This window comes from Pituophis catenifer, unplaced genomic scaffold, assembly GCF_029215685.1.
Source record: "Pituophis catenifer annectens isolate HBS135680 unplaced genomic scaffold, rPitCat1.0.hap2 SCAF_1, whole genome shotgun sequence".
Lineage (NCBI taxonomy): Eukaryota > Metazoa > Chordata > Lepidosauria > Squamata > Colubridae > Pituophis > Pituophis catenifer.
The window spans coordinates 262,073,789-262,098,663 of NW_027256881.1; the positions used below are offsets into that span (position 1 = coordinate 262,073,789).

General features: G+C 35.6%; 1 protein-coding gene across 1 annotated transcript in view; it reads right to left on the reverse strand.

Moving 5' to 3' along the window:
• Positions 1-24,875, reverse strand: part of LUZP2 (leucine zipper protein 2) — a 386,482-nt gene that overhangs the window by 55,710 nt on the left and 305,897 nt on the right. Inside the window, exons 8-9 of the mRNA XM_070957545.1 lie at positions 18,145-18,219; positions 17,440-17,604 (exon numbers count right to left, since the gene is read on the reverse strand). Coding sequence (XP_070813646.1) covers positions 17,440-17,604; positions 18,145-18,219 — 240 coding nt within the window. The remainder of the gene's footprint in view (positions 1-17,439; positions 17,605-18,144; positions 18,220-24,875) is intronic.

Below are 24,875 nucleotides of genomic sequence, written 5' to 3' on the forward strand. Positions count from 1 at the left end.
TCGGAGGATGTAAGCTGTTCCGAGTAAGGTAGTTTTTTGTAGAGTCAAAATGTTCAAGTCCGGCAAATTTAGAATTTCTAAATAGCGGGGTAGCCCTTTGGGTATTGCTCCAATAATAATAATAATGATCATTCACTGGAAATTGTGCCAGAAGTTTGGATTTGAGTACAGCAAAAACCACTGGGAACATCAGGTTGAGAAAGTTTTAGAGAATGAGAAACTCAAGATCTTGTGGGACTTTAGGATTCAGACTGACAGGCACTTGGTCCACAACACACCTGACATAACAATAGTTGAAAAGAAAAAAGTATGGTTCATTGACATTGCAATACCTGGTGATGCACAGATTGAAGATAAGCAGCAAGAAAAAATCACAAAGTACCGGGATTTGCAAATTGAAGTTGAGTGACTGTGGAAAAAGAAATCGTGTGTTGTCCCGATTGTAATTGGAGCCCTTGGAGCAATACCCAAAGGGCTACCCCGCTATTTAGAAATTGTAAATTTGCCGGACTTGAACATTTTGACTCTACAAAAAACCACCTTACTCGGAACAGCTTACATCCTCCAACGATACCTTAACAGTTCCTAGGTCCTTGGTTAGGACTCGAGCTGCTGAGCTGTTAACCAGCCTCAAAGGCTGTGAATCTCACTAAAGATTAAATAATAATAATAATAATAATAATAATAATAATAATAATAATAATAATAATATTTTTTTTTCTCTATCAATGATGAGAATGTTTACTGAAGAATGGGGGAGACTAAGAGCATTTTCTTGTCTTCTGCCAAAAAAAACACCAACCAACACCCCTATAATCATCTCTTATTTTCTTTTCTGAGGTCAGCTGAATAGATCCAGGAAGGACAGGGGTTTTGGCTTGAACATTTTTCAAATCCCCCCATTCTTCAAAGTCATGGCCTAGACTTGATTTACTGCTTTATTTAACACGCAGTTCTCACCATGCTTATTTGCTAGAAATGATGTCTGACCTCCAACTCTTGTGTGACATTCCTGTTTGTTGAAGAAACTTTGAACTTCTGGGCTGGCTGACAATTCTGACCTGGCTCTTGGCACCCAGGATTGACTTTGGACAAGTCATCTGCATGGTCTATTTCAAAGCAAACTCTGCAGGCAAGCCTCTGCTTTTGTTTACATTCTTTATTTCTTATTAACTCTTTAGCCTTGAAGTAAAACTGATAATCTTCAAAGTAACTATATCTGAATGTGTATGATGGAAGCCTGAAGCAGGATACTCAACTGTCGCCCCCCCCCCCCCTCTACTTTCCATTTTGACTGAATGCCCTGGGAAAAAAAAAGAAAACCCATACTCCTAAGGATGTAGAATGTCAGTTTTGCTTTCTTCTTTCTCCCTACCTCTCTTTTACACACACACACACACACACACACACACACACACACACACACACACACATCATAAGTATGCCAAAAGAAAATTCTTACCCATTCCCAGCAGCTACATCTGGGACCAAATGGGCAAAAGTTACCAAAAGAAAGTGGGATGCTTGTGTTCAGAAAGCACAAAAGAGACCTCCCGGGCACCAAGGACACAAACTCTCTAATTCTTGTAGAGATGCCCATATGGTGAGATTTTGTATTATTTTAGAAAATTCTGTGTGAAAAGAAGCTCCCTCCCCTGCATAAATGCTATTGTGAACACTCATTTTAAAAATAAAAAGAAGAAATCTTTATCTTACACCTGAAGCCAGTCACTTTGCCCTAGGAAGGAGGAACTGGTAAACAACGTCCAAAACTTTTGCCAGGAAAACTACAAAGACATGTCAAGAAGTCAAAAGGGTGTGCATTTCCTTATACATGAATGCATGCATACATACATGCATGCATGCATACTGTCCAGTGGTAGGTTGCCTCCGGTTTGGACCGGTTCACAAGAACCGGTAGTAAAACCGGCAGGAGGCTCTGCCCACTGACCCTAACATCATCAGGAAGCTTCTGCGCATGCGGCCCCATTGCAAACCGGTAGTAAAGGTAAGTAGAACCCACCCCTGATACTGTCCATCTCAGTGCAATATGTAACAAGATTTATGCCTACCTGCCTGCATTTATACTTCTATTCATACACACCTGAAGCAATAGTGTTAATGTATTATGTATAATGTGTTTTATTAATGTATTATGTGTTAATAGAACACATAGTAATTCCAAAAATGTTGCTTGTGATGAATTCCTAGAATCTTCTGCAAGAGTAATAGTCTTTGTAGGATCTGAAATAAAAACAGCTGGGTCACATTGCCACAATTTTTTGTGATTTTTTTTACAAAGTAGGTAGAAGTCTCACTGCCTTTCGGCAATGCATATAAACACAATGTCCCTTCAACAAATATAGCACAACTCGGTAAAAATGATCTGGTCTGAGGATATGATTTTAGTAAAACAGCATAAGACTCATGTTGCATTCCTGAAGTCTGTCAAGAATCACACAGTCATGAAAAACGAACACAGGAAACATTTTATAAAGCAAGGTCATTTCAGCTGTCAAGCTCAGGATGTCAACTAGTCCAAAATTTGAAATGGAAAGTCCCCAAAGCAAGCTGACTTGCTCATGCTTGGCCTGTCTAAGTCTTAATCAGTTTGATCCTGGGCTGTCAGAAATGCTGCCCATGGAGTATCACTGCCTATCCTTCTTTTCTTTTCCTGATAGCACAACAACCACTAGCCAAGATTTATAACTCAGTTACTTCTGAAAATATTGAAATGACGGAAAAATTCTCTCTCAATTCCTCAGTTCTTACCAGGAATATCAGTCCTAGGAATTATGTAGTTCAGGGCTTGTTATGTATCTGTACAGTAACATCCCAGAAACAAAGGAGCCTGGAATATTTATGCCTTACATTATTTATACCTGTAATAATCAATATCAATACATGAAATTATGCAAGCTAGCCAACAGGAAATCAATATAGATTTTTAAGAACAGGCATTATATCATCCATTTCCTTGGATCATTTTGCATGCTAACTACTGTATTTTGCACAATTTCAAATATGCTAGCCTCAAATTCAAAGCATTATACTAAGCAAAACAGGCTGTAACATCTGATATAATTGCGTTAAAATATGCCTGGCTATAGCTGCCATCTATAAATCCAGTAGCTAGTAAGGTTGAAGAAACATCCCCTGAAGCAGAGGACAGCGTTGTCTAAACTAGGATGAACTGAAATTCTGAATTTCAATTTCCTATTTACTAATAGTACTTCTATTTTGCTTGCATTTTATTTTATTTTGTTTTATCTTTTTTTCAGACTATTATTAAACTTCCTTACAATTGGTTGGTAAAGAGCAATAGAACTAGATATAATTAGAATACTAATGATTCTGCATTCCAAAGCCTGATATGGTAGACAAGAAATATCCAATGAGACATCAAAGATTAGCGGCCTAGATGAATTATCTAGGTATAGCCTGGCAAAAAGAACTAGAACCGCTTTAAAATAATGAGCCAAGTTTTAATTTTGCCAAGCAGTCAACATTGGTAATGTTGTGAGATTTCGAAAAATCAGTTTGCCCCATCCAATATCTCCCATATGCTACCCATTAAGTTGACCAAAGCAGTTTCAGAACCATATTCCATAGAAAGTCTGGTTAAAATGGATCCAGAAAATCAATTTCATTTGACTGTATCTGAAACTGAAAGGTTGCACCTTCTTCATAATCTTTTCTGGGCCTCTTGATCTGAAATATGATTTCTTTAATACCTTTATTTAGGTATTGGGACCACATTCTTTCCTCAAGGATGTATTGATCACTACCCTTAATCACGAAGCCAATCCCATCATGGCCAATTGAATTTGCCAGAAGTCATAAAATCAAGTATGCTAGTTGTGGTTCTCATCATACAAATCCTCAAGAGGTCCACGTCCTCAAGATTTATAAGCGGAAAAGAAACAAAGGGAATGGGATATGTAGTTGCTTATGTATATCTCTATCACCTGCACAGCTATGGAATTTAACTAGAAACAGAACCAGCCAACTTTGTTTGCAAAGTTGTCTGCACAGAATGATGCAATTTGTTTCAGATTGTCCTTCTTTCCTTCTGTGTTTTAATAAAGGAGATGCTGAATAGAGGAACGATGCTAGCTTTTTTTTTTTTTTTTTTTTTTTTTTTTGCAGATGCAATAGAAGGAATCAAGCCTGGATGACTCCAGCACTATGGAGGTGAAATGCACCTTGAGATGGCCTTACTGCATAAGCAATCTGATCTGTCTCAAACATTAGGTCCCCAGAAAAAACACTGAAGTCATTTGGCATAACTTGGTTGCTATGCTTGATCTTCACTAGAGGATCTCTTATACAGGAATTGCCACAGCTAGATGAGAATTTTTGTGAAATACTATAATGAAGCCATATATGGATTTATTTATTTATTTATTTTGCCCACTATCAGTGTGCAAATTTTATTTTACACTCCTGGAAGTTCACACTCGTTAACTCTTTTCCATACTATGCTTCAATGGATTCTGTTGGTGTTTGAAGCTGAACAGTTGTTGATAGTTATATGTCAAGCTTTTCTGTCCTGGGAATCACTAGCTTACAACTTAATTCTCACATCAACTATCCAGACTGTCTCCATATCCAACAGCAACCAACAGCAAGCAAACTCCCAGGCAAATTCTGGAAACAATATGGATCCGACAGATGCCTAGAACACACCATTTTATCAGTTTTCCAGCTTTGCAAGGTTTATCTTACTTGTCAGGCAAAAAATGACCAAGGAGTCTTTTGACTACGAGAGGGTCACAGTCCATGCATAGGGACAAGTTAGAAACTTGGAAAATTCATGGTTATAATGAATAATATAAAACCCTGCATTGTTCCTGACTGTCAGTTTAGTCTGGACCTCAAACCCAGGACAAGGTACCAAGGTAATCCAGTGCCACAACTGAGATCACGATGGACTATTGACTGGAACATATGGTCAGTAAGATGGAATTCAACAGAATACTCCTATGCCCTCCAATGGTAGCCTACTATACCATAGAGAAGTTTGTTTTAAAAAGTCTGGGAGTAATGAATCTCTCCCTTTCTATCAGTCAGGTATCTGACTGAAGCCAGATCAGTGCTTTCACTGAAGACTGCATCCTGACTAAAATGCTTTACTAGAAATTGACTTTTGCTTTTTGTTTTGTTTTGTTTTGTTTTTCAGTAACTGGCTGCTTTGTTAGCCCTATGTTTTATATTGAACTGCAGTATAATGATTTCTTTAGAAAAGTCCATTTATTCCACAATACCGCCTTTTTCTTTCTGCTCATTGCTCAATGCTATATTATTGCCTAAAAGATCATTGACATTTGCATGTAACAAAAATACAGTACAAACAAAATACTTTTGAAAGGAGACATTTCAAAGACAAGAATTTAAGTCTATACATTCATCCATAAATTGTTTCAGCTTGTGTTGTTTACTCACAGATATATTCTGTTCACATTCTCAGTTATTTTGCCATTGCTTTTAATCGCACTAATATGTTGATTTTAAAGTAATTTTTTTTAATTTTCATGTCTTTGTAAACCAACTCAATTATGAACCAATGCAAAATTTGGATAGTAATTCCAATAAACACTTTGATCTGAAAAATATGATCAAATCCATTTACACTGGATTTTAGTTTCTTCAGCATTTCTCTTTTAAAAACAAACTTGATATGGACTGCTGTTCGAAGATGGGAAAGTAAAGAAAATCCCAGTGGACACATCTAAATCTTTCAACATATTATAATTAGGCTTTTGAATGCTAAGCATGATGTTATATGAAGTAATATAGAACTATGACCTCAATTTGTGTTATTACTGTTGGTCTCGGCCTCATCTATTATCTGGTTCGTGTGGCATCTAAGAAGACCAGTAAGCAATGTTGGGTTGCAAAGGTTTACTGATATAAGCCGCAACACAGTCAAAAGAACAGAACAAGCCGGATTGCTGGGTCAAAGTCAGCGCTGCGCACAACCACCACGCAGCGCTATTTATTCCCCTCCCAGCCCTCAAACCATCATCTGGCACTTATCCCAATCCCCCCATCAGCTGTTCGGTGTTTTCGTGTTTCCCGCTCATCAATGCTGCCGGCGCTCCGTAAACATCATTGGGCAGCAGCCCAAAGAATCAGAAACTGGAAGCTGTGCCATTGTGCCGACCTCAACGGGGCTGTAGGCTATCCATTGTTGTGCACAGCCATCTGCCATTTGGATCTTCCCCCACCATCTCAGGCGTCCTGATGGATGTCTCTGACACCCCGGCTCCCCCAGCCCCCCAGGAATGGCGAGTCCCAGCCGGGGCTCGACAGTTGGATCATAACAATTTCATTCATTTCTTTTAACATGTTTTTGTCTCTAGAATCTGTAAGAAGATATGCTATTAAATGTGTTTATTGTGAAGATTTTGCAACTAATTTGTGAAGTTCATGGTTCTGTTGACAGCTCAGAATCTCACCTGTGTTCTCATTCATGCAAATGATAGCTAGAAAAAAATAAAGTGAGAAACCTGTGCAGTAGAATCAAAAATAGAAAGAAAGAAAATAAGAAAAGAGCTTCCTATTTTTATTGAGAGAAAGACTGTTTCAATAATAAACAAACAAACAAACAAACAAACAAACAAACCAAAACAAACAGACAGACCTGTTGATTTCAGAAGATGTTGGCAGGTTTCTTTTTACTGCATTTCCAAAATATCAAAAACTGTTTAAAATACCTAAGCGAGATATGGGAAAAGGTTAAGAATGATTCCTTGTTGGCAAGGAAAAGCATTACATGATCAATTTCTACAAAAGATGGAGGGGAAAGTAGATAAAAATAAGATATGACAATGTCTCACAACTGGAACATTAAAAAAAAAATCACACTGCTGGATCCATACCTATACTATGATGAAATTATGACATCCTGGGTTTTGGGGAAGTACTTGATGCATATCAAGGTCAACACCAGCTAAAGAACAGCTGTGATTTCACATTGTGAATCATCATCATCATCATCATCATCATCATCATCATCATCATCATCATCACAAGCTAAAACGAAATATCTTAGGATAGCAAATATTAACTACTCATTATCCTAATTAATGTTAGCAGAAAGCCTTGTTTAAACTTCAAGAGAGAGTTTTCATTTACATTTTAATTTACCTTATCCTCTGTGGTAACTTTTGAAGGTCAGGGTTTTTTTTCCTTCTAAATACTGGGCAACAAGGCTTATTATATTAGGGTTACACTGATCATTAGAAAATGTAAGGTTTCTGCTAAGGCTTTCAGATAGGAATGACATACATGTGTACCATTAGAAACTGTCTGGATTATAGTTCAATTCTCTAAATTATTTCCTAAATACTGCAGGATAAAGCAATCCACCAATGATGAACAATGCTTTCTGCATTTTTGTGGCCAAGAATTCAATATATTTCAATTATAATACTTAGATATACAATCTGGAGTCAAATTGAAAAAGTTTAGTTGCTCAATGCAATTAAGATATTTCATGTTCATTTCTAATGAATGTTCCTAAATCATATCAGAGAAAGAATAGTCATGTACATTGTCATCCTATTAGTTTTGATGTCCTTTTATGTTAGAAAATTACTTTGGAACATAAGTTGATTGATTTGATTTTACTCAACAATAGTTCTGGAATATATATATGAACAACAACAACAACAAAATAACCATAATGGTGGAACATATGCCATAGCAAAACAACATAGTAAAATCTGGGTGGACATCCATCTCACCAACTTATCCCAGAACATGAGATAAAAAGGCAAGGCTTCAAGACTTATGTAAAGAACTGAAGAATTTGGATAATTCAAACCTTTGAGTCATGTTCTGGAAAGGCTTTATAAGAGATAACCAGTTTCTTGAATTGCATGCAGAAGCTCACTGGTACCTACTAACACTACTAAAATCTGTTCATGTAGCAGATATACTACATGAGCATAATAAGGTGTAGTCAAAACTGCTTGCATCACTGCATTCTGGACTTGCTGTAACTCTTCATGACCTTCAAGAACATCCTCCTGTATAACATCTTGCAATAGTCCACATGTATAGTGATTAGTGTCTCATTGACTGTGAGAAGTAATTCATATTCCAGGAAAGAATATATTTGGTCTTCTTGGCCACAGGTACCACCTGACTTGCTTTTTTAAATGCAAGCAGAAGAACCTTTTAGTATAAAGGAATTTGTAATCCAAAAACTGTACTATAATACATGGATCTTTTAAGATTTTATTAAAGTACTCATCCTGAGTAGTTTTATTAAGCTGAGTAGCTTTATTAAATGTATCATTTTACAACAAAGATGATAAAACCATAGGAAGATTTTCAGAAATTAGAACATGACCTATATTAGAAATTAGAACATGATTTATATACTTTGCTGCATATTTGTTTATAAAGATGTTTATAAAGCAACTAGATAATGAATGATTAATTTGAAATTTTCAGGGACTCAGTTAAAGCGATTCACCTGAGTATCTTGCTAAATATGAAGGAAAATTTTCCATTCAATGACTCAGTACTGAAGACAGTTCTTGTATTTAATCCTGTAGGGAAAGAAAATCTGAGCTACTCATTGGTAGATTATCTTCTGGAATAATTTCCTACTATGTGACCTAGAGTAAACAAAATTATATGGTATTCACGTGGTCTCAAAGTTTAATAGATTTACTTGTCAGCTGCTTTAAGAAAGTAAATTTGGTATCAATTAGCTATCATTAGCTATCTAGCTGCTGGGCAATCATTGTTTACATAATTTTTCATTTGTGAAATATGTGTTATTCTATTCAAATAGTAATGCTTTCTGTGAAAGAGCCTCAAGAATAATTACTAAAACAAATAACAATTGAATCAAAGTGCTATTTAGGGAAATCAAAGAATGACATGCTACGGCCAAACTGTATGCAAAATGCACAGATATTTGAAACAGATTGTGATGACTTCAAACAACTATTTTTAAACAATACAGTTCTACTTAATGGCAACTAAATAAACCTAATCCACCCAGCAAAGTCACCCAGCAAAATGAGATTCATGTAGAATACTGCAGGAAAAAAAAAGGAGTTAAGGAGGACAAGTTCTGTTTTAGCCTTATTAATCCTCACCTAATCTTTGATGTATTTATTTGTTTGGACTCAGGACATTCTGCTCTCATAGGCCAATCTCTGGTTCAGCCTCAGACATATACTTTAGTTCTGTGACATCTATCTCTGGAACTGGAGCCCGAAGGGATGATGGGGGCAAGAAGGAGCAAAACATGTTGCACAGTGTACATCTCACAGTTCTTTGAAAGAAATATGTGTTTGTTTTTAATCCTGACTTGTTGGCACATATATATTTGTCTTCTTAATATTTACTATAAACAGGAAAAAAAAAATAGACAGCAACTCTAATTTAACAAAACAAAAAGCAAAAACCTCAGGGGGATCTGTTTGATAGATAAATTGCTAGATTTGCTTTCCGAATTAATTTTTTTTAAGTTTCAGTTTTGTTTTGTTTATATATACAGAAGAAATAAATGATATACACTCTGTACAAATTCGAAGAACTTTGGCCTATTCTTACAAGACAGGCTTTAGAAGTGATCCTAGTTCTTACAAATATCTCAATCTAATCTAATCTAATCTAATCTAATCTAATCTAATCTAATCTAATCTAATCTATCTATCTATCTATCTATCTATCTATCTATCAATCAATCAATCACAATATTCTGCTAAAAGTTTATCTCTGAATTGAGACTTACCATATCTCTTCAGGGATAGAATGCATCTTAAAAGCAATTCTTTGTCATTAATGGTATAACTATTAGATGTGAGAAATCTTTCTGACAGTTTCATAGCAATAGCTTGGAAATATTGACTAAAATGATTTTTTTGTAAAAAGAAAAAAGAGATATTTCACTAAGGACTGTTATATGGAAGTTTTTTTTAAAAAAAAGTATACACATTCAGAGAATTTGAGTTTTTTACTTTATATGAGAGAATTCCCCATCCCAATCATTAAATTTATATTGTCTTTTCTTTTCTTTAGAGAAGAATATTCTGAACAAAAGATCAGAATCTGAATTTAAATTAGGATATTATGATAAATGAAGTTATCAGCAACAGTTCCATTTTTAGCAAACAAAAATGATTTATTTGAAAAATAGATTGTAATTTCAAGAAGTAGAGATTATTGCCAGATCTTCCAAAGGTAATGACAGTAGAACGGATCAATTGTTTAGCAGTAATGAGGACTGAACAACACTGATTGTATAGATTAATGATTAGAGGTATTGCTCCATTCATGTTTTTCCTGTGTTTACTTTAATTCTTATTTAGTTGCTTGCTATTTAGTTGCTTTTCTCCCAAAATGTAAAACTGCCACAACAGCATCAATTCAACAGTACCAACTCTTTATTTATCCCCCCAAGCCCTCCCTCTACAACAGTAATGCCATCTTTCATTTCCCATATTTCAATGATATCCTAAAGACATCATTAAGAAGCTCTTTGTCTGGAGCTTTTTCAGATTAAAAAAAAAAAACAGAAGTATAAACAAGAAAGTTTCAAAAGAGTGGAAAAATGTGTAATAATAAAGCAACAGCACTCCATAACAATAACTTCATAACTACTAACAAAAAATATTCTAAAACGTTTTCTTCTTTTTCTCTCCCCCCTACCCATTTACATTTTTAATTTGTTGGAGGCTATCTCTTTTCTATTTTTTTAATTAATGCAATCAATATTCTGAGAACAAGGTAGAAAGATCCCTTTTCAAAAAGAGAGAAAAAATTGTTGGAAATGTCCATGTACATATTGGAGAACTGCTTTAAATAATAAAAGAACAGATTCCCTTAAGACAAACAACAGCAATGTAGCTTTTCCGTTTCTACACTCTCCATCATTAAAAGGGATTGATTTTTTTTAAATTAAAAAAAAAACAGGCTTGTCATGAACATTTAACAAAATTAAATATAAAGTGAATGTGTTCCTTTTAAGTAGCTTCTCCTATCATTTTTATTACTTGTTTCAGACTGCTCTCAATGTTGTTGATATGTAATTCTTACTAAATTGAAAGTAACTTAATACAATCCTTCATTTCAGATAACAATTACTGATTTAGTCAGCCAAATTCTTTTGCAAGAAACAGTGTGTTCACTATTTGCAATGTTTGAAGCAAAAAATTGTCCCAGAAGTTGTGGATATTCCAACACTGGAGGTTTTTACCTTACCTGATCTGGGGGTTGGATTAGAAGACCTCCAAGGTTACTTGCAACCGGTTATTCTGTTAACTTTTTCGTCAGATCAAATTAGGAATTGCTCACCAGCAATCAATTGCTGGTTTGTTTTTAAAGCTAATTAACCTTAGACATATAAAGAACTGTTCCATTCCTTCAGTGTAACTTTTTGGGTATATACTGTATATATATATGTATATATATATATATATATATATATATATATATATATATATATATATATATATATATATTTGTCTAAAAAAGAATTGATATGTGCAAAATATGACAGTGACCTTATAAATATAATACTTATGAATTTTGCTACTTTTTATAAGCAGCAACTAGTTTGGCTTGTCTTGCAGTTAATATTATTTCAAGGCATTTTTCGTCCAATTTATTACCTTATGGTCTTTTTCAATATCATAATATAGTATAATAGTTCAATAATATAATTTGGTTGTGATGAGTATAAATGAAACCTGGTTCATTACTAACTGAGAACAAGTAGTATAGTAGCAGACTTCAGGAATTGTAACTATGGATAATATATATTTACAATAAGATGTCTATGAACAAAGCAACAAATTCATGACCCATTTTTCCCAGATATATTCATGACATGGCCTAGTGTCAACAATATCTCACAAGCAATCACATTTCTCAGTGAAAGATATTGAAGGCACGTGTTATGAATTACAATCTATTTATTGATTATTCTTAACCCTGGAGAGAAAGTCTATAATGGTGTTTCAGAAATGTTGCCTAAGGAGACATTTTGAAATGTATCTAGGAGACAGTGTTGAGGTTGGACATTGCTTAAAAGGGAAAATAAACCAAAACATTTCTGAAGAACAACTTTGGCGTACCAATGGTATTAGATACCTTGGGTGAAATCCCAAAACATCTGGAACACCACTTGAAAACCACTGGCATTAATAAAATTACCATTATCAATTACAAAAGGAACTTTTCTTGGACAGCTTACATTTAAGTACATTTAATAAAATAAATAAAATTTACAATGCAATCTGTCAATTACAAAAGGCCACACTTTTGATCCTAGGTTGTTGCAAAAATCTCAGTGCAAATGAAGGTAAATTCTGACAATTATGATTTCACATTGTTGTGTATATAATAATAGTAATAATAAGGATAATACTAATAATAATAATTTTATTGCTGCTGTAGCATATTGTTTGCAGAAATAATTGAAATCGATAAGCTGTTTAATGAAAGGCAAAATAACCCTCCATTAGGTCTACTATATACCAAATAAAATGGAAGGTTGAAGTTACTATTTTCTGTTTTCCTATGACAACAGCCTTGAATCTTTATGTTTAACAGTCTCTGCCTTATTGATTTAGAATCTTATAATTAAATATATTCAGAACATATTTATGAGAAGTTGTTTGGGACAATTCACTTCCATCTCTTGATTGATTAAAAGAAGTGACCATGATAGCAATAGCACTTAGACTTATACACTGCTTTACAGTGCTTTACAGTCCTCTTTAAGCAGTTTACAGAGTCAGCATATTGTCCCCAACAATCTGCATCCTCAATTTACTGATATCGGAAGGATGGAAGGCTGAGTCAACCTTGAGCAGGTGAGAATCGAACTGCCAAACTGCTGGCAGCCAGCAGTCAGCAGAAGTAGCCTTCAGTACTGCATTCTAACCACTGCATCACCATGGGTCTCACTATGCATGTATCATGTTTATAATTATCACCAACTCTAAAATCCACAACTACAGACCATGAAACGGTATTCATGACAAACCATAAAAATTACAAGATAAAAGTAATTGGTGCCCACACCAATTGAAGAAGGCAATACAAACTTTGAAAAGCCCTGTGGGAGGATTCCCATTTTATCTGCCTTATAAATGATGCTAGTTGAGGTATAAGCCAGACCTTCAGGTATAAGCTCTTCCATAAACAAGATCCTGGTATGGAAAATCTTTGCCTCATGTCTTCACTCAGGTAATCTTCTCTAGGTACAAAACCCATCCCCAACTGGGGCAATACATTGGATAAAGAAATTCTACCAAGAGGTAATGATGGTCTTTATTGGTTAAACCAGCACTTTGAAATAGGTTAACATGGGTGTAATGCAGATATTATATACTATAGTGGCTGTTAGCCATCAGTGCTGAGCAGTGTTCAAAGTTAATTATTTGTAATTGCAGTAGTCTAACTGGACAGTATAAAAGTATAAAAGCATGAGTCATTGTTGCCATTCTATTCCTTTGTCACCAATCAGTGCTTATCCTGGTGGTGAAATGTAAATTTTGTTACTACCGGTTCTGTGGGTGTGGCTTGGTGGGGGGGGGGGTAATATAACTGAGTGGGCGTGGCCAACTTTTTAATTTTTTTACTTTTAAAACTATTTTTCTATAACCTCTTCGGCTGAAGAGGTTGTTAAAAAAATGCTTTTAAAGCCTCTGACGATCCCAGCTGACTTGCCTGATTGGCAGAGCTTTTTCTTTTTTTTAAGCCTCTGACGATCGCAGCTGACTTGCCTGATTGGCAGATGCTTTTTCTTTTTTTTTAAGCCTCTGACGATCCTTGCTGACTTGCCTGATTGGCAGAGGCTTTGTTTTTACTTTTAAAAGCATTTTTTCTATAATCTCTTCGGCCGAAAAAATGTAGAAAAAAATGCTTTTAAAAATTAAAAAAAGCCTCTGATGATTGTGCAGCTCAGCTGGGCAATGGGGGGGGGCAGGGATTTTTGCTACTGGTTCTCTGGACCACCCGACTCCATCGCTACCGGATCGGGTGAATTTCACCCCTTAATAACCGTAAGAAAGAGCAAACTCACTGTAAATCAATGCCCAATACTCAATCTCAAGAGGTTGCTATGGCGGCTAGGAGATAAGATCAGCCAGCATACAGTTCCCATGTTTAGATTCTGAGAAGGATAAATTATTGGGAATGATCAATTCTGCTTCTATCAAATGCCTTGGAATGTAATTGAGGCCTTATCACCTCCTCAGAAATGTTGCTGTTGTTTCTCTTCATATTCGTTTTGCCTAATCATACAGTCTGTTGGTTTTAAGCTGTGCTTGTCTAGTTCTTACAGAGAAGCTTATCAATGCTTACTGTTAAGAGGGGTTTGTTTTTCAACCATTTTTTGCTCATCCTGATGAAGGCTCAGAGGTAGAAATTGACCCAAGATCACTGAATTGATTTCCATGCCTACAGGAAGACTAGAACCTGAGTCTTCTTGCTCCTGGTTCAACATATTATCCACTACATCACACCCTCTCTTTACCACCTCATTAAAAATATTCCCTAAAAAGGGAATAAGGAATAGAGATAGGATGATAGTTGGAAGTCTTCTTCAAGAGAGGATGCACCACCTCAATTTCCTGAAGAAACCTAGAAAACTTCCTATCTACTTCATCAGAATCTACCAAAAGGAATTCAGATTTTTTACTACTGGTTCTGTGGGCGTGGCTTGGTGGGCATGGTGTGGCTTGGTGAGTGTGGCAGGGGAAGGATACTGCAAAATCTCCATTTCCCCAACTCTAGGGGAAGGATACTGCAAAATCTCCATTTCCACCCCACTCTGGGGCCAGCCAGAGGTATTTGTCTGTTCTCCAAACTACTCAAAATTTACGCTACTGGTTCTCCAGAACCTGTCAGAACCTGTTGAGTAGCCTCCCTGCTATGAAGAGTTAAATTCTGAGTGAACGTTGTTGGCCTTATTAGCAAAATTTTGCATTGTAATCTATTGCAGACCTTCCTGCCTAATAGTAGGGGACCTAATAGTAGGGGACTGATTGTGTAAAATTGATGAAGTATTTCTCTTTTTGAAATTTCAGCTCTGACTGCTGAGAAAAGAAACATGTCATGGCTGCTTCACAAGATAATCAAGAATAATATTTACTCAACCATTTAAAAAAAATCTGGTTTTATTCTGTTTATTTACACAAAGATGATAGATAGATAGATAGATAGATAGATAGATAGATAGATAGATAGATAGATGGATGTAGACCTTTACTTATGACCACAATTGAGCCCAGAAGTTCTGCTGCTAAGAAAGACAATTGCCCCCTTTTACAACCTTTCTCGCCACAGTTGTTAATTGAATCACCGCAAATGTTAAGTTAGTAACACAGTTGTTAAGTGAATCTGGCTTCCTGATTGCCTTTGCTTATCAGAAGATCACAAAATGTGATAATATGACGCTGGGACACTACAAGCTTCATAAATATGAATCAGTTGCAAAGCGTCCGAATTTTGATCATGTGAGTGAGGGGATGCTGCAATGGTTCTAAGCATGAGAAACAGTCATAAGTCACTTTTTTCAGTGCTGTTGTAGCTTCAAATGAAATAAGTCACTAAACAAAATATTGTAAGTCAAGAATGATCTATAGATCATTCTTACCTCTTATCTTTAGAACACTGGTGGGATTCAAATAATTTAACAACTGGTTCTCTGCCCTAATGACCAGCTGGGTGGGCGTGGCCATGGTGGGTGTGGCCAGGGGTATGATAGGCAGCACTTGGCCTCCTGCACCTTTCTGGAAGCAAAAACGGGCCAAGGAGGCCTTCCTGAAGCTTCCTGGGAAGTGAAAGCGGGCCTAGGAAGCCTCCCTAAAGCCTCCCGGGAAGCAAAATCAGGCCTAGGAAGCCTCCATGAAGCCTCCTGGGAGTAAAAATGGGCCATGGGGGAGGGGGCGTGCCACCACCATCCCGTGCCCCATTTTGGGCCTAGGAAGCTCCCTGCACTTACCTGGGAGCAAAAATGGGGCACATGGGGACTCCTGGAAGGGGCAGGGTGGGAAGGGGAGGGGCCAGCCAGCAATTTAACTACTGGTTCACCTGAACCAGCTCGAACCAGCTGAATTCCACCACTGCTTTAGAATGAAAGATGACTATGACTATCTTTACATAACTGGGACATCTTCAAGTAAACCAGAATAGTTATATGGCCAAAGTTTCTATTGATGAGAAATGGTCCAATGACATTGGTTCATCACACTAACATAAGTTCAAGCACATTATTGGTAGAAAATCATAGTCTTAATTAGGAGTTACTTGAATACATTTGTATATATAAGTGATGATGTATGGACGCTCCTACAAAAATATGTCTATTACACAGGATATCAGAAGTGTATGAAGATGTAAATAAAGCATTCTGAAATAATCTGATTGCTGAAATAACTTTTTCTGGACTCTAGATATTCACAAAGTACCAGGGTAAATAAATTGATTTTGGAAATAGAAAACATCTCTAAAAGTACCTATACATCATGGCTGAAGCATATTGCTTAGCATAACATTATCAATTGCATGGTGACACAGCGATCACAATTATCCTTGGGAACCATATTCAGCCATAGTCACAACACATGCATGGCATTTTACTGCTCTTGTGGCATATTAGAAGAGTATTTAGAAGAGTATTTAAAGTTTCTGTGGTACTGCACAATTTTTTAAAAAATCAAAAGAATGGAAAATATTTGTAGTTCAGGGTTGAAATGAGGTGTCCTTGGAGCTTGGTTGTTTTCTTGCAGATGTTTCATTACTTAAACTAGGTAACATCATCAGTGCACTGCTGATGATGCTTCTCAATTAAAAATAATAATAATAATAATTAAGAAAAACAACAACAACAAAAAACAAAAACAAAACAAAACTCTGTGGACAGTAATATAACAGAAGTGTGTCAGGGCCAATATGCGCCATTGATTTTAACAGCAACCATCAACAGATAACCTTTTTTTCAATTAGCACAATGAATAGGATCTGAATTTATAGCTACAACCTTGTCTGGACTCAGAATTTAAACAGGGGAGACCTTAGCAATTACTTGAATGGAAATTTCCTAGCTGAAACTTTCAGGACAAAAGCCTAGACTGGGAAGTAAACAAAATAAATAAACAAATAAACAAAGAATCTGGAAGAAAGCACTGGCAAACTATTTTGGTAGTGTTATAACAAAACAGTATGGATGTTTGGTTGTATGTTACCAGGAGATGCTTGGTTGTATGTCACCAGGAGATGAGATTAACTGATAAGAAACTTTATTGTATCAATGAATGGAATAGTATAGAATCTATTAGTACTGACTTTAAAATTTAGTATTGGCTTTAAAATTTCTCCAGTTTTAGTAAAGTTTTAGTTCTATTTTGGTAGAATATTGAGACAAATGTCCATTAAAAAAAAACCAAAACCAGATACCTTGGTGTTTGTCACTTGAAATGGAGCTTTTGAACCATTTGTAAAAGACGATGTCCGTCTCTCGGTTGATCTTGAAGGGATAATATTGGCAGTAGGAGACTGATTGTGCAAAACAGATGAGAGGCATAGTTGTACAGTCTCCTTCAGAGCTTTCAGCTGTGATTCCTGGGTGGGGGGAATGTCACAGGATTATAAGGAATAATTTACTCAAACCAATTTCATCAAGTAAATGATCAGATACAATATAGGAAGAATAGATAAAACTATGTTCCTTACCTCAGTTGTCCAGGGACCACTCCCTGGGAAGGGAAAGGCATAGTACGACAACTGTTGCAAAAACAGCATTGGATTAGCTAGACTAATGGTCAGACAAAATGGTGGGAGTAACTCACCACACTGAACCATGGTATGGTTAGTTTGCTTTTGGCTTAGCATGTGATTTGAAACCCACAATTTATAATTTAGTGTTCAGTGTGAATCAGCTCATGGTATCTTTTTCAATACTGCATAGATGAAAGAAATAATGGCTTAGTGGGATGTTAGGACTCGACATGATAGCTTTCACTTTTCAAAAGAAACATTAATTACATGTAAAATCAAAATTATGGTTATGTTTTTAGAAGAATAAGATTTTCAGTTCTAAATTAGGGTGCCCGAAAGCTGCCTATTAATAGAGCTCGTGGATATACTCAGAAGAGGACTTACTTTGTCAAGAGCTGCTTTTTCCAATTCTTCCTTTGCAATTGCTAGTTTTTGTTCCAAGTCTGTAAGCTGCTGTGCCTGTGGGAAATTTAAAAAAAAAAAAAAATTAGCTAGTATAAATTATGAACCAATTTTTCACCCACTAAACTCATCTAAGATATCTGGAAGAAGAATAAGGTAACTAAAATAGATCAAACGCTGAGGAAAAAAATCTTGACAATGTAATAGTTTCTTTAGGGAATATCGGGGAGTGTAGAAGAAAGACATAAAAAGGAAGATTTTAAAATTCCTTTCTGATGACTATTTTATTATCAGTTTCAATGGAACCAAAATATTCCATCTTGTGCTTAAATGTTTAGAAATTTCATTGAAACACATATGTGGTAATTCTTGAATAACTTTGGATCATTGGAAGCATTTTATTCATAAAAAAAGACTACAATTCACATACATGTGAAAAGACAACTTTTCTTCATTCTTTTTCTTAAACAAAATAAAAGAACTGAAAGAACATATGGAACTTTTCCATATGCTGCATCGTGGGTCTCCCTATTTTATTCTTGTCCATGTATTGTAATCTTGCAGGAGAAAACCAATTAGGAGTCATAATTTGAAAAAGGAAAAATAAAGAATTCCTGTCACTTTTCTTTTTTGGATACCTCTTCTCAGATTGTAAGAGGTATGTTAATTATTTAATAACTTTTTCTTCACCCCATAAATTTTGGTCTTTGCTACCAGATAGACAGTGATATCATTTTGCATAATCAGCTGCTTTGAATACTTTGCAACATTACTGATTGCCCTCTGAGCATGAAACTACTATTTCAGTTGGCCAGTCATTTTATAAAAGATTTATGTAGACACACCATGCTTTCGAATGTGGAAAATATGCTGTTTGGGGCAAAACTGACAGTACAACATTCTGTCCACTGATATCAATGCAACATTACTAACTATGGAATTAAATTGCATATGATTGACCATGCCAAAAAAAAAATCCAGATTATATAAGAGAGGACCCTGAATAATTGGCAACTTCTGACATTAGTGAATCAACCTCTAATGCATCATGGCCATTAACACCAGCCATTCCTTATAGTGGTAAACAGAGTAATGCTCCTTGTTTGAGTTTAGTGTCACTGGGACTAGAAACCTATGCTTTGAAATTGGTTAACTATTACTCCAGCAACATAATCACTTGGGTCATTTTAAGCCCATCCATGTTTAACTACCATATATGAAAGACTATTTTTTTAAAAATAAATATGACTACCACAGTGATTGGTAGATAATTGCTTTCCCCCCAAATTTAAATAATTTTATGGTTATGTCTAATGTTTATGTAAAAGAAGTGGGGAAAGGATAGTGGACCAGATGGTTATGTTGGCTATAAGAAATTTTTATACAGCATTGGACATTTTTAGCATATGAATTGCTTTGCAAGGTTTTATCTCACAAGTCATAAAGGACATTGCATTTAGGGCTCTTCGCTAAACATTGCCAAACAAGCAATTACTAGAGTCCATTGCTAATTTTTCCCAAAGTTACCACCATCCAGATGTCTGACTTTCATATTTCCTTTATAAAATTATAGGAAGAGACAGCTTCATCCTTTACATTTTAATGTGCCATTATGATAAACCAGTGGATGGAAGAAAAAAACTGGAATGGCTTACCTTCTACCACAAATTAACAAAACATTCAAAGCAAAATAAATATAAAACTAATTTGGAATCCTTCTACAGATATGGAAAGTAAATTAAAACAGTTAAGGGAAAAATTAGATTTTTGGGCAATAGTGCAAAACTATTAAGGGATGCTTCATTTAATGAAAAATTGTGCACAGAACCTCTTGATGGCTGCTTTATAAAGCAATGTGATTCTCTGGCGAGTTTTTAAATCAAAGTGAAGTTAACACTTTTCTTCACCTTGTGTCACTCTGAGCCTCTCATCCAGTTTTTCTAGCAACTAGGAGAACTGGACAAAAAGCTTCAGATGTAAAGTACTTTGTTGAGGAGAATTGTGTCACATCCTTGACTGAACAAGAGGAACTGCATTGCAGCTGTGGCCTCCAGGGTCCTTCTTTGGGTAAAACACAGCAGCTTAGTACAGGTCTAGAGATCTAGGTCCCAAAGAATTAACCAGGCTCACATGATGGCTGCTCTCAAACCATGCAAGGCTGAACTAACTTGACTAAAATTTAACTTTGTGGAATTTTCTGAATAGTTCAGTTAGCAGGTTTCAGAAATGAAAACCAGAATGAAGAGTCAAGTAAAAGTTAGGAACTGAAATGAGGGGATGTTGCTTTTTAAAATTAAACAAGAGGGATTTTTGTTTGCTTCAGAGTAGTTAGAAGAAAATGAAACATGAATAACTTCTGAATTTGTACATACATACACCAGAACAGTAATGAACTATTTGAATTTATCCACAGAAATAGATAAGAATTTAAAACATTTCTGGTGGGCAGTTTTGTATAATTTTAGGACTACATTTGTGGCAAATATCCAGATTGACAAATTTTATATGAATCACAATGTTCTAGGTGAAGTACAGAAGTGTCCATCTTTAGTTTAAGTTTCAATAGGAAAGGTATTTTTTTTTAAAAAAGGATGGTAGTTCAGATATGGGGTTGATGATGAGTCCATTCATGCATATAGGTATATACTTTAGCATTTTTTGTATTTGCTAAACTGGAGGAGATCATTTTTATCAGATCTGGAGATATAATCCCCCCTCCCAATTTTCCACAGTAGCAAATGTGGCAGGCCTGAAGGCCCAATGCAAAAGATGGCTTCCAGACCTGACAGAGATGACATTAAATTGGATGTGTAGCTAGCAACCTAGAAGGCTGAAATAAAATTCAAAACAATTCTAATTAGAAAAATGAGCTGAAAATGAAAGTATCAAAGTGGACAGAGGAAAAAAAATCTCTGTATAAATCTTATGCACATATTTTGGATGGGGGATACCTAGTTCTTTAACAGAATTAGTGAAAAAAATATCTTGGAATAAGCTGGGGAAAAAAACATGGGAGTAAAAACCATATTTTATTATATTTTGGTCAGCCCTAACCACCAAGATCGTTTGAATGTCTAGTTATCACACCATCAGACAATAAACAGGATCATAGAAGGACAATAAAGAATATCAAGAATAATTGAATAAAGTACGGATATAATAGAACTCTTTAAATATCTAAAATGCTATAGTGCAGATGAAATTCAGAAACTGTTCTTTGTCATTCTACAGTGCAAAACATGAACAAACGCCTTTACAGAAGGACAAATTCTGATTCAATAACAGAAATAGCTTCATAGCAGTAAGAATAGTTTGATGGTGGAATCAAAAGTTTCCCCAAAAGATGATGGCACTGCTTCACTGGATATATTTAAATGGTGGCTAGATGTTCATCTTTCCTAAATATTTTCCTTTGGATTCCTGACTAAGTGGTTGTACCCAATGACTTAGATAGTTTGATCACCCAACGGTCAAACCATTTTCTAAAGCACCAAAAGTCAAAGCAAGAAACGATGGATGGAAACTAACCAAGGAGAGAAGCAACCTAGGTTCAGGAGAAAATTTCTAATCGTTAGAGCAATTAACCAATGCAATAGTTTGACTTCAAAATGTATGGGTGATCCATTACTGGAGACTTTCAAAAAGAGACTGGACAATCATTTGTCTGAAATGGAGGTTGAACTAAAACCAAGTTTTAGTTTAAAACCAACTCTCTAATTCTATGTTCTAAATGGTTGTTTTCAATTCTATGAACTATGCAGTATTGGCCATTTAGACAATCAGAAGGATTGCAGGGTTTTTAATGTTACATGTTTGAATTTTTAACTGCTGATAGGTAAGCTCCACTTACTACTATGAATTGGTGCACCATACCCATGGAAGTTAATTGGTGCAAATGGGTTTGAATGTTTTTGCTAATATTTTTTTAAACAATATATTCTTTTTGTACATCTATTGATATACAGTGTATACACAATTTAAAACAGTCAACTGTAAGAGGAGGCAAAAGTCAATAGATTTCACTGGCATTGCAAGTTAGTATTCTCATACTAATTCTCATACTAAGTACAGTGGTCTAAGGCACCCTGTTATTAAGCTGGTTATTAAGACCAGCTGCCTGCAATTACTGCAGGTTCTAATCTCGCCAAGGCTCAAGGTTGACTCAGCCTTCCATCCTTTCTAAGGTAGGTAAATTGAAGACCCAGTTGTGGGGGCAATAAGCTGACTTTGTATAAATATACAAAAGGATGAAGGCTATTGCTGAGCACATTGTAAGCCGCCCTGAGTCTCCGGAGAAGGGCGGCATATAAATCAAATTAAAAAAAAATACTTGCATATTTAGTATGAGAATATCATACTAGGGAAGTTTGAATAGAGATGGTAAAATAAAGTGAATTTCTTAATTCTCTTGCTGGCAAAACATCCAAAACTTCCTTTACATTTTTCTTTTCTTAAAAATCTATCATACTTACAAAATTATTTTATAATTTCATAGGCAGTTTGGTTTACTTTGCCATGTAATTTTATAATTAAAAAGTTAAAGGTTCCCCTCGCATATATGTGCTAGTTGTTCCTGACTCTAGCGGGTGGTGCTCATCTCCATTTCAAAGCTGAAGAGACAGCGCTGTCCGAAGACGTCTCTGTGGTCATGTAGCCGGCATGACCGACAAGGTCGACTCAGCCTTCCATCCTTTCTAAGGTGGGTAAAATGAGGACCCGGTTTGTGGGGGCAATAAGCTGACTTTGTATAAAATATACAAAAGTATGAAGGCTATTGCTTAACGCATTGTAAGCCGCCCTGAGTCTCCGGAGAAGGGCGGCATATAAAAATAAATAAATAATTAAAAAAAATGACTAGACACCAAAGGCACATGGAAAGCTGTTACCTTCCCACCAAAGATGGTCCCTATTTTCCTACTTGCATTTTTTATGTGCTTTCGAACTGCTAGGTTGGCAAAAGTTGGGAAAAGTAACAGGCGCTCACCCTGTTATGTGGCACTAGGGATTCGAACTGCTGAACTGCTGACCTTTCAATCAAAGTTCCTCTAATTTAAGATATTTATACATATAAGCAAAAAATATATATCAATGTTTTATGTTTGTGTGTTTGTGTGTGATTACTTCTGATTGCCCCTTGCCTTCTTTCTGAGCCAGAAATAACAAACCTAACATAATTTAATCTGTTTCACTCCTACAAAGCATACAATTTGTCATATAGCAGATCAGTTTTGGGGTAGAGGTAAACGTCCTATTTATAATTTAATCTCATTTAATAGTTAGCTATTAACCTGGTGCTGGGCACATTTATACGTTTTCAGCTACAATTTAATTTAAGTGATTGAGGCTAATGTCTGAATATCTTGCACAAATCCCATTTTGTTCACAGGGCATTGAATCAAAAGGGTGGGAATATCAATCTTGCTGCCACTTTACTTGCATCCTTGTAGTGAAAAGCTATTTGGTTGAAGAGATTGGTCATTTAGACATAGATGATGTGTCAGCCCTGAAAGCCATCTTTTTTTGGGGGGATTGTCAGGGCTGCCATATCTTCAGGGCTGCTGTGGGAAATTGCGAAGGGGGATTGCAAGGAGTTGCAGGGATATCTAGCCATGATAATATTTTTTTTCTCTGAGAGTCAAGGAAATCCAGCCTGCACTTAGAGTGGCATGACTAGGAGGCATCTCCAGTTGGGATGGTGCATTTATTGGGCCATGTGATGGACATGCGGGTGCAGGGGGAAGGGACTTGGACTTTCTTTTGGGTGGGGAAAACCTGGAGGCTTTCAGATTTGGGTTTTCCCAGATGTGCCAATATGATGTCTCTAATAAAATGGAACTTTGAGGAATTTCTGGCCTCAAAGTCTTCTTTCATTGGGGGTGTTAATTGGAACTCTGACACAATGTTTAAAACATCAACCTTTTTTTTTTAAAAAAAAGAAGAAAAATCACTAGATTATGGCAACCTTTATTCCTGGATTCTTGTTCAAGGCTCTTGAGTTGTGGAGCAAAAAAAAAAATAAAAAAAAATACTGATTTTATAAATTATGGTGCTTAGGTCAGTGAAGCATGTACAGTACTAGTTAATATATAAAGATGAGTCTGGCTTGGATTCATGAATAGAAAAATTTGAGCCAATTGCTTATTCAGTTTAATCCACCTCAGAAATTTGTTTTCAATTAAAGAAAGCAAGTAATCATATTCTGAGTCCTTGAGTTGCAACAGAAATCTAAAAAGAATCTGGCATTATGTTGGTTTTAAAACAAAATTAGTTTGTTCTAAATTCCTTTGAAAACACCATTAAAGGCTTTGAAGTTCTTTATAGTCAGAAACCTTAAGGGATACAACTGGAAGAGAGCCAAATGTACGTTTTATAAACAGTGGTGGGGAAGCTTTCAAATCCTCTTCAGAGACTGAAAGGAACCAGAATAGAAGTGATCTATATAACTAAGTATTCATAGTTTACTAGGATACATCTTCCTTAAAATAATTGAGACTGAAGAATATGGAGAATTCTAAGGAATTATAGTTCAATGACTAAAATATTTTCTAAATCAATTTTCAGGAATACTCTGCACTGAACTAAGTAAATTGCCTGTATGAGATTTGTTTCAGGACTGAGAACAGAATTAAAAACCTAAACATTAAATCTTTATAGCTTGCCCTTTTTTATCTTTCTTTCCTTTCCCTAATAAAGACAGAATCTGAAAATGGTAA